At 58.5% G+C, this 10,513-nt stretch overlaps 1 protein-coding gene across 1 annotated transcript in view; it reads left to right on the plus strand.

The window, feature by feature from the left end:
• The window catches only part of MAPK8IP2 (mitogen-activated protein kinase 8 interacting protein 2), an 8,556-nt gene extending 1,699 nt beyond the window's left edge, over positions 1-6,857 (plus strand). Inside the window, 8 exon segments of the mRNA XM_017896430.1 lie at positions 1-508; positions 823-898; positions 1,007-1,179; positions 1,270-1,379; positions 2,151-2,258; positions 2,412-2,482; positions 5,540-5,638; positions 6,020-6,857. The exon segment at positions 1-508 is cut by the window's left edge and continues 7 nt beyond it. Coding sequence (XP_017751919.1) covers positions 1-508; positions 823-898; positions 1,007-1,179; positions 1,270-1,379; positions 2,151-2,258; positions 2,412-2,482; positions 5,540-5,638; positions 6,020-6,092 — 1,218 coding nt within the window. The 3' untranslated portion in view covers positions 6,093-6,857.
• The last annotated feature ends 3,656 nt before the right edge of the window (positions 6,858-10,513 follow it).

Raw genomic sequence — 10,513 nt, forward strand, 5'->3', positions numbered from 1 at the left:
CCCGCGCCCGCCGCGCCTCGACCCGGCCCCGTGCAGCCCGGGCCCTGTCTGTTCCTCAGCAACCCCACGCGTGACACCATCACGCCGCTGTGGGCCGCGCCCGGCCGCGCTGCCCGCCCGGGCCGAGCCTGCTCCGCCGCCTGCTCTGAGGAGGAGGACGAAGAGGACGACGAGGAAGAGGAGGATGCCGAGGACAGTGCGGGGCCCCCCGGGGTCAGGGGCACGGGCCCCTCAGCGCCGCGGGACGCCTCGCTGGTGTATGATGCGGTCAAGTACACGCTGGTGGTGGACGAGCACACGCAGCTGGAGCTGGTGAGCCTGCGGCGCTGCGCCGGGCTGGGCCACGACAGCGAAGAGGACAGCGGCGGGGAGGCCAGCGAGGAGGAGATGGGCGCGGCGCTGCTAGGCGGTGGTCAGGTCCCGGGGGACACCTCGCCGGACAGCCCTGACCTCACTTTCTCCAAGAAGTTCCTCAATGTCTTCGTCAACAGCACATCTCGGTCCTCCAGTGAGTGAGAGGCAGGGAAAAGGGGGGTGGCCCAGAGGAACATGCGGACTTCTTGACCCCAGTCCCAGGGTCCCCCACAGTGCCCGAGGCCACCTGAGGGTCTGGCCATGGTCAGGGCTGGGCGCCCTCTCCCATCCAGGTCATGGCATGAGGTGGCCTGCTCTGCCTCAGCCCCTTCCTGCTCCCAGGACACCCACACCGGACTGCAGAGGGGACTTGACCTCTGCCCAAGGCCAGGCCTCTAAACATTCCTTCCCCTACTCTGCCTCTCTGTCTCCCTGTCTTCCCCACCTCTGTCCCGTCTGGTCTCCCAGGCACCGAGTCTTTTGGCCTTTTCTCCTGCCTGGTCAACGGTGAGGAGCGAGAGCAGACCCACAGGGCTGTGTTCAGGTACAGCCTCCCTCCTTGCTGGCGGTGGCCCTAGCCTCAGTCCATGCCATCAATGGACACGACCCTCAATCCCGCCCCCCTCCCCAGTGACCTCTCCCCCAACGGCAGGTTCATCCCACGGCATCCAGACGAACTGGAGCTGGACGTGGATGACCCTGTGTTGGTGGAGGCCGAGGAGGATGACTTCTGGTTCCGTGGCTTCAACATGCGTACGGGGGAGCGCGGTGTGTTCCCTGCCTTCTACGCCCATGCGGTTCCCGGCCCTGCCAAGGACCTGCTAGGTGAGGTCCCAACCCCGAGGGGTGGCGTGTCACCCCCGATCCTCCCCTAGGCCCCTGCCTGACCTGGGCCCTCTATGCCCCCCTCCCCAGGGAGCAAGCGGAGTCCCTGCTGGGTGGAGCGCTTTGATGTGCAGTTCCTGGGCTCTGTGGAGGTGCCCTGCCACCAGGGCAATGGCATCCTGTGTGCTGCCATGCAGAAGGTCAGTGTGGAGGCTGGGCAAGTGCAAGCTGAGGGTTCGCATGGTGGCCCCACCAGCACTGCAGGCTGGCACAGGGCCTTGAGGCTCCAAGGCGTCTGATTTCCTCCAGGGAGGGTGTGGGGGATGCTGCAGGGGTAGCTCTGTATGGGCACCCCAGGCCCTGGTTCAGAGACCTGAGTAGGTGAGTGTAGGGCAGAGCTCAGCAGCTGTCCCTCATCACTTCTGGGTTTCTGGGCCACAGACCTTCCAGTTGGCCCCGAGTGCCATCAGCCCTTCCTCTTCCTGTCTGGAATCAAGACCAGCCCTCACAGCCCCTTCCCTGGGAGCCGTCTACTCATCCACTCACTCAGTGGACCTTTAGTGCGCGCCTGCCCATGCACCAGTACTGAGACTGAGGCTGGGGGCCAGTAGGGAGCAGGGCAGAGCAGCCCTGCCTCTGAGAGCTCCCTCGAGCTTGTAGGGCCAGGCAGTGAAGAGGCCAGGGTGGGTGGGGTCTGTGTTCCTGGCTCCTGAGCCAAGAGCAGCACCCTGCCTGGAGGAGCAGAAGGAAGATGAAGCAAGCCGACTGCAGAGAGGTGACTGCTTCCCCTGAGCCTGAGGAGTGGCCAAGGCCACTCCCCTTATGTCTTCCAGAGTTGCATCTCAGGAGTCCTCAGCATGCATGTACTCAAACATAAGCTAAAAGGAGCAGAGGCGTACGTAGTCCCACCAAGGGGAAGGAAAGATGCCCTTGTGGGCCCCTCAAGACCCTCTTCTCCCCCAACTTCTTAGATTGCCACTGCCCGGAAACTGACTGTCCACCTGCGCCCTCCTGCCTCCTGTGACCTCGAAATCTCTCTTCGGGGGGTCAAGCTGAGTCTGAGCGGAGGAGGGCCCGAGGTGGGGTTTGGGGACTGGGGACAGGGGACGGGGGGGTAGGGTTAAGCCTCGGAGTCAGACGGGGCCAGGCTGGCAGGGGTGTCCGGCAGGCGGGAGGCAGGGGTGGCCCCAGGCCTCCTCTAACACGGGGGCTCCTGCCCACCTCTGCTGTAGTTCCAGCGCTGCAGCCATTTCTTCCAGATGAAGAACATCTCCTTTTGCGGCTGCCACCCCCGAAACAGCTGGTAAGATTCCGACCATCCCCGAGTCGCCTAACCGCCCCCCCGAGTCCCCACAAACCCGCAACTCCCCGAGTCCCCTAACCGTCCCCGAGTCCCCCAACCACCCCATAAACGCTGAGAGTCCAACCGCCCCCCGAGTCCCCACAAACCCACAACTCTCTGAGTCCCCCAACCATCCCCACAAACCCTGAGAGTCCAACCACCCCCGGGGTCCCCACAAACCCTGAGAGCTGCCTAACCATCCCCCAAGTCCCCACAGACCCTGAGGGCCGCTCGTGCCCAACCCTGAGAGCTCCACCTGCACCCACTTGGCTCTGAGCTGAGTGTGCAGTGACGCCCGCTCTGAGCTGGACTCAGGAGGCGCAGGTCAGACAGGCTTGCATCTGGTCTGGGTGGAGAGAGGCACACGGGCGAAGGATGTAAGAAGCCTGTGTGGGTGTGGAGGATGCCCGAGTGGGCCCTGGGGAGCAGACCCCCAGAGGTGGGCAAGTCCTCCTGGGGCTCAGGATGGTTAGCCTGGAAAGACAGCAGGTGACAGGGGTGGGGAAGTGAATCTTCCTGGTGGGGTCCAGCTGAGCCAAGGGTGTGGGATGCACTGGTCGGGGGCTATGGGCTCTGGGGCCTGCGTGTAAGGGGAGCAGCTAGAAATGTCGGTGGAGACCTGGACCCTTTTGATTACGCCAAGGAGCTGTACTTAATCCTGCTGGTAATGAGGCCATAGAAGGCTCCTAATGGCAGGATGTGACACACTCAGGTTGACATGCTGGCTCTGGCCACTGTGCCGACTGCATTGACAGGTGCTGCTGGTAGGGGACCTGGTGGAGCCTGAGGTTATACAGGTGCCGTGTCCTGAGACCAAGTGTGCAGATGCAAGAGGCGTTGAAGAGGTAGTATAGGTTGACCGGCTGTAGAGGCTGACCTGGAAGAGACCAGGGTGACGTATCCTGGGGGATGGTTGTACTGTAGCCCACACACCAAGAGGGGATACAGGATGAATCACAAACACAGTGAGACTGAAGTGGCCGTCGGTCCCATGGGTCTGGAGCTTAGGAGGGAGACCTGGAGGGAAGATACTAGGTCAGGGCAGGTAGATCACTGAGACGAGAGGGGAATGGCCAAGCAGGGTGCTGACACAGGAGCAGCGGGCCAAGGGGGGCTGCCGGCTTCCCTCCAGGCATAGGCCCCTGCCCTCTGTATCCCAGCACCCTAGAGGAAGGAGATCAGGGAGGAACCAGAAAGGCAGAGCCAGCCAGAGGCTGGAAAGGACTTGGGGGGAGTTGGAGGAAGCAGGCTTACAGGCAGGCAGGACGCAGCAGGGCACGGTGCTGCCAGGACTGAGGTGTGGGACAGACATCAGTGTGTCTTGGTGGCCTTGTGGACTCTCCCTGTGGTCGAGAGTGAGGGTGCTGCCTGCTGGAAGATGCGGAGCCCTTTTGTGTCGTTCCCGCCAAGTGCAGAAATGGTCTGATGGAATCCACGCAGAGATGCTGCTCAGTGGGGTGGAGAGGTGGCAGTGTGCAGGGGCGCAGACCAGACAGTGGGGCCAGCTCTGGGGTGGAGAGGTGGGACGGCGTGCAGGGGCGCAGACCAGACAGCGGGGCCAGCTCTGGGGTGGAGAGGTGGGATGGCGTGCAGGGGCGCAGACCAGACAGCGGGGCCAGCTCTGGGGCTACCAGGACAGCAGACACTGCCAGGAGAGCAAGAATGACCCAAATTTCTCGTCAGAAGGAAACTGGGTGAAGCTCAGGCCTCAGGCTGGACATGGCTCCAGCTAGAATTCTATGAGGGGAAATTGGTCAGTCGAGTTTGGGGATTGGGGTCAAGATGTGGTGTGGAAGTGGGAGGAGGCAAAGGAGCTGCTGCCCTGGCCCAAAACTTCCTAATATTTGTCACCCCAGAACCCCCGGCCCCGATCCCTCGCCATGAGAAGGCACGGAGGAAACTGTGAAGTGAACGGTGAACTCCTTTCGTCTTGGGGCTGGTGGTAGGTCAGGAGTACGTGGGGTGTGCTGTGTTGGGATCAGGCAGGCATTAGGATGTCTGGTGTTGGGATCACAGACTGTAGCCTTTTCTCCCAGGGCTGCCCAGCCTGGCTGTGTGTCCTGGGCAAGCTCCTGAACCTCTGTGCCTAGCTCTCCATCAGGGCCCTACCTCAGAGGGCTGTTAGGAGACTTCTGTGAGTTAATTGAAAGGGCTGAGGATGGTGCCTGAGTAATGCAGGAAGCCAGGTCTGCGGGTCAGTGCTTGTTACCATGATGACTTGAATGTGGCATTTGAGGCCGGCCCTGTGCTCTGTCTGTGGACAGCATGCACACACTGTCCTGGCAACCAGACCATCATGTCGCTTCCCATCTGGTGGAATCACAAAGCCCCAAAGCCGTGGGGGAATGGATGGGTCGGCCAGTTTCAGGGGTGGGGGTGGGGTAGCGTCCTGCTGCAGAACTCTGACTGCCTCTCCCTCTGGACGATGATTTTTGATTTTTGCTAATGTCTGGGATGAGAAGACAGCACACATGGAGGAGCTGGGCAGTGACTCCATGAGTGAGGCCCTGCAAGGAGCTGCTTTACAGTGGGAGCGAGGGATAGACCAGAAGAGGGTTTTACAGACCAGGGGTAACGTCCAGCCCCACCTCGGAGCTGGGCAAGGGGCTGTCAGTCTGCAAGGCCCACAGGAGGAGGCCTGAGATGGCAGGAGACATGGTGGTCTCCAGCGGCTGGGCAGAGGCCTTGCTCTGTGGTCCTGGGGCAGGCCCTGAATAGGGCCACAGAGGGCGGCAGCGCCAGCTCAGAGAAGGGAGCTGTGTCCTCAGCGTGGGCCGGATGCCCCTGGTCACCACGGAGTTAACTCAGAGCATGAACTATTGGTAGGTGCCCAGCCCTGTGCTTGGGTTAAAACCAAAAAAAGACAACTTCAGATCTTGAAATTGTGCGACCCCCACCCTCCTGTCCCCTACCCTCTCCCCAAGCCTTTTGTTCCTGCCTCTTCTCTCTACATCATTTTTGGGGTGGCTAAGGCTGGGCCGGGGCTCTGACATGCCCTCCACACTGACTTTCCCACAGCTATTTTGGCTTCATCACCAAACACCCCCTGCTGAGCCGCTTCGCCTGCCATGTCTTTGTCTCCCAGGAGTCCATGAGGCCGGTGGCGCAGAGCGTGGGGTGAGTGAGGCCCCAGGGTGTGGGTGGGGACACAGAACGGGTGCGGAGGTGAGCAGGTGGGGACAGGAGCCTGGCAGGGGAGGTCTGGGGAAGGAGAACCGGATATGCTGTGTAGAGAGGGTGGCGGTGGGTGATGATTTGGGGTCCTGGGCATGGGGTGAGGACAGGCACAGACACATGGCCCAGGCACTCTGGCAGGGGTAGAATTGCTGGGGCAGGAGAGCTGAGGGTCACACTTGGGAGTTACGTGGCCATGCCTAGGTGGGGGGTTGTAGATGGCTGCAGAGGGAGGAAGGAGGGATAGCTCAGAGGCACTGTGGAAGGCGGTTTGGGGGTTGAGGACCGGCCCTGAGTGGCTGGTGGAGGACCATCTTCCCCCAGCCGCGCCTTCCTGGAGTACTACCAGGAGCACCTGGCGTACGCCTGCCCCACGGAGGACATCTACCTGGAGTAGCCCGCCCACCGCTCTCTGGCCGTCTGCTCCAGGCACAGCTGGGGCTGAGGATGTCTCAAGAGGCCACCATGGCTTTGGCAAGGACTGGATTGGGGGGACATGGGACGTTACGCTTGTGGGGGTCTGCGGGCTGGGAGCTCTCATCCTCGGTCCCCAGGGCACAGCTGTGGGGCTGTGGGGAGTGGGGCCCCCGTGCCCCCGCTTTTCCTCAGATCCGTTCTTTCTCTGTGTTGTCCTCCTCCATCCCTCCCCAGCCTCCCTTTTCTCTCTCCTGGTGTCTCTGCCCCTCTCTGTGCCTGCAAACCTTATCCTCTAGTCTTCACTTTGGGGTCAGAACTTTGGGGGTGTGGAGGAGGCGCGGCTCTGGGGTCGGGTAATGCCGGCTTCCAAGTGATGCCCTCCTGCCACTCCCCTGCAATTTATAAGGGAATTTTAATTTTTATAGTGAATCTCAAGGGATCATCCCATCCTTGACCACAGGGACAAGAGGGGCCCCCTCGCCCCAGCCCCACCCCACATGGAGCTCAGGGGGAAGCAGGGAAGGGTTCCCAAAAGAGCCCTGCGGAGGCTAGGAGTGGTTCTTGATGCTCACCTGAAGCCCCCAGACGCTGCTAGGAGGAGGGGCCCCTCCTGGGCCCCAATACTCCTCCGCTTGCCGCTGCTAGCGCACCCCTGCAGTCCAGCGTGCATCTGCCCCACGCACGCCCCGTGCTGTGTTCCTGGGCCCTGCCCAAGGCCTCAATAAACTCTCTGCTTGGTGTGACACTGGCTGTTTCTAAGGGGTGCCGAGACATGGGCCAGGCTCCCAGGGGCTGCCCATGGTGTTGGGGGGTCGTGGGAATCTCACCCTTTTAGTTCTTTCCAAAATTGTGCTGGGGGTCCCTGCAGTGCTGCTCTGGGGCCTCATCTGAGGTGCCGTATCTAGAAGCACCCTTGGGAATTCTCCCCAAATACACTTGACTGGCCACAGAGGAAGCCGAGGCTGTGCAATGGGGTGTCCTTTCCATGTGCACAGACTGGGGGCCAGCACGGCTTAGGTCAGTGTGTAGTGGGGGTACAAACTCCTTGAAGAACAATCTGGCCGGGCGCCGTGGCTCACACCTGTAATCCCAACATTTTGGGAGGCCGAGGCGGGCGGATCACCTGAGGTCAGGAGTTTGAAACCAGCTTGGCCAACATGGTGAAACCCCATCTCTACAAAAAAGACAAAAATTAGCCAGGCGTCCTGGTGCACACCTGTAATCCCAGCTACTCAGGAGGCTAAGGCACGAGAATCTCTTGAACCTGGGAGGCGGAGGTTGCAGCGAGCCGAGATCGCACCACTGCACTCCAGCCTGGGCAACAGAGGGAGACTCTGTCTCAGAAAAGAAAAGAAAACAATCTACTTAGATCTTAAAGTTGATATTTTAAAAATTCTCCAGAGAAAGCCAGAAGAAAATAGGTGACTTTCACCATGTGCTTAGATGATTGTAGATGCCCAGCGAGGTTCCCTCCCAGGCCCTCCTGGGTGAGCCCACCTCCCAGGCAGGGGTCAGCATGGCCTGGATCCCTCTGAGCACAGGATTCGTGCAACACCAGGAAGAGAACAGTCGAAGGTTCCTCAGTGAGCTAAGGGAAGTATACACAAACTTACTACATAAACATTAAAAAGTGCTGTCTGTAAAAAACACGTGTCTACAGAGCCAGCAAGCAGAGAAATAGCTGCCCAGTGTTAGGAAGTGCATCGTGATCCAGAAGTTTAGCCCGTGTGCAGCGCACAGACCTGAGGCCCCAGAGAGATGGAGGACGCAGACCAGTGGCACGACAGAAACGCAGAACGTTTATGAGAAAACCTTCCTACTAATTAAAGCTGTAAAGAGGCAGATAGCCGCACTGGGTGTGTACGTTTGAAACTTGTACCCCCTGTGCTAGGGCATTCGGGGTGTGGCCCTCAGTACCCTGTAGCTGCTGCCTGGAAACTGTTGCCACCCACCCACCTGCACCCTCTGCTCTTCCTCTCCGGTGAGAATCCTCCAGGCCCTGCCCTCTGGCGCCCCCGTCTCCGCCCCTGCCCGGCCTGGCCCCGCCCCTGCCCGGCCTGGCCCCGCCCCTGCCCGGCCTGGCCCCGCCCCCCAACGTGTCTCCAGTTCTTTTGTGGTTAAACTTTACCTCCCGCCGGCCCTTAGGACGGTTGTTGGACATGCTCCTGAGTCCTTCACCTGTCTGCCTTCCACCTCTGCAGCTCCTCCTCCAATCTCATAGTCTTGAGCTTGGCCACCCTCCACGCCCCATCCCGGGCTTGGTCGGTTTTGGGGTCTCCCTCGCTGGCTTTATCCCTCCCACTGTTTCGAGGGTTTCCCTGTGCTCAGGGCGCTGGCGGCCGCCCCCTGTGCCGACCACTGGCCAGATCCAGATGACCTCCAGGGGCACTTCTTCAGCTGATCACTGGGCCGGTGCTGCGAAGAATGAGCTGTGAGGGCCGCTTCGGCTGGCCAGAGGGTACCACTCACAGTCACTTCAGACTCACAGAAGCCTTCGCCCTCACCCCTGCATTCATCTATGTTCTGTTTGATGATTTTTCCCAGTCACCTGAGCTGTGGGCCTTGGTCACTCCAGACTCCTCCCTCCTGTCACCCTTATCCTCACCCCAGCACCTTCACGTCTGCCCCTGGCTCCATTTCCCCCTCCTCTGCCTGGACCAAACCACCCTGACTTTCCCGGATCTTCGTGCAACAAAAAGCCTGCTCCGGCCTCTGCCTCAATGCACCTGCAAATCCACTTGCACCCACACCCAGGCCAGGGTTGTTAAACAGAAGCCTCAGCAGATCCCTTTCTCTGGTCAGCTCTGAAGCAGGTCCCTGTTGAACCTCAGCATGACCTGTCCCCACCCCCTGCATCCCACTTCTGCTCTGGGAGCCTCTGGGTTCCTGGGCGCACCTGCTGCCCTTCCCTATTTGTCACTGGGTGACCTCCCGTCCTTCCGGGCGCTCCCGGGCCCTGGCCTCCGGCTGTCTGAGAACTTGCTCCTGCTTGCTCTCCTGGTAGCGGCTGCTGACTGTGAGCCCAGAGAGCAGGCTTGGCTGTTGACCTTAGGTCCTCCCAGAACCTGGCGGATCTCCTGGCTCACAGGCAGGAGGCGCTGCGTGATGCCTCCAACTTCCGCCAATCTAGCCCAAGGATGGCATCCTAAATAAAATGCATTCTACAGAAAAGTGTTTATTGCATTCTTCTTCGAAATAATGTAAGCATAAAAGTAATCTGAATATTGACCAATAGGGTTAATTGATTAAGGTATATTTACCTAATTGAAATATTGGGCAGATGTAAAAAAAAGTGTGCTTGCCAACGTTTGTAATTATACAGAAACTTTCTGTTATGCTATTAAGTGAAAGTAAATTTCCGGGCACAGTAGCTCTTGCTACTGTGTAATCTTAGCAATTTGGGAGGCCGAGGCGGGCAGATCCCTTGAGTCTAGGAGTTCGAGACCAGCCTGAGCAACATAGCGAAACCCCTATCTCTACAAAAAAAAAATATATATATATACAAAAATTATCCAGGTGTGGTGGCACATGCCTGTAGTCCCAGTTACTTGGGTGGGTGAGGTAGGAGGATAACTTGAACCTAGGAGGTTGAGGCTGCAGTGAGCCATGATTGTGCCACTGCACTCTGGCTGAAAACAGCAAGACCCTGACACAACAACGAAAAGAAAAGAGAGAGCAAGAGTGAAATAAAGAGAAAGAAAGAAAGAAGAAAGAAAGAAAGAAGGAAAGAAAGAAAGCAAGCAAGTGAGCGAGCGAGCGAGTGAGCGAAAGAAAGAAAGAGAAAGAAAAGAAAGAAAGAGGCTGGGCGCGGTGGCTCAAGCCTGTAATCCCAGCACTTTGGGAGGCCGAGACGGGCGGATCACGAGGTCAGGAGATCGAGACCATCCTGGCTAACACGGTGAAACCCCGTCTCTACTAAAAAATACAAAAAACTAGCCGGGCGAGGTGGTGGGCGCCTGTAGTCCCAGCTACTCGGGAGGCTGAGGCAGGAGAATGGCGTGAACCCAGGAGGCGGAGCTTGCAGTGAGCTGAAGTGAGCTGAGATCCGGCCACTGCACTCCAGCCCGGGCGACAGAGAGAGACTCCATCTCAAAAAAAAAAAAAAAAAAAAGGAAAGAAAGAGAGACAAAGAAAGAGAAAGAGAGGGAGAGAGAGAGAGAGAGAGAGAGAGAGAGAGAGAAAGAAAGAAAGAAAGAAAGAAAGAGAAAGAAAGAAAGAAAGAAAGAAGGAAAGAAAGAAAAGGCAGGGTCATATGTAGCATTCTAGAAACTATGTGTTGAAAAATGCTGAAAGGAAACACAAAAATGTTAAAAGTCGTTCTTGCTGAAGTTGAGCCGAGGGTGTTTCTCTTCCTTTTTTTCCTGCAGCAAATATGTCTTTTTTTTTTTTTTTTTTTTTTTT

The sequence above is a fragment of the Rhinopithecus bieti genome, unplaced genomic scaffold (assembly GCF_001698545.2).
Source record: "Rhinopithecus bieti isolate Rb0 unplaced genomic scaffold, ASM169854v2 scaffold_28822, whole genome shotgun sequence".
NCBI lineage: Eukaryota > Metazoa > Chordata > Mammalia > Primates > Cercopithecidae > Rhinopithecus > Rhinopithecus bieti.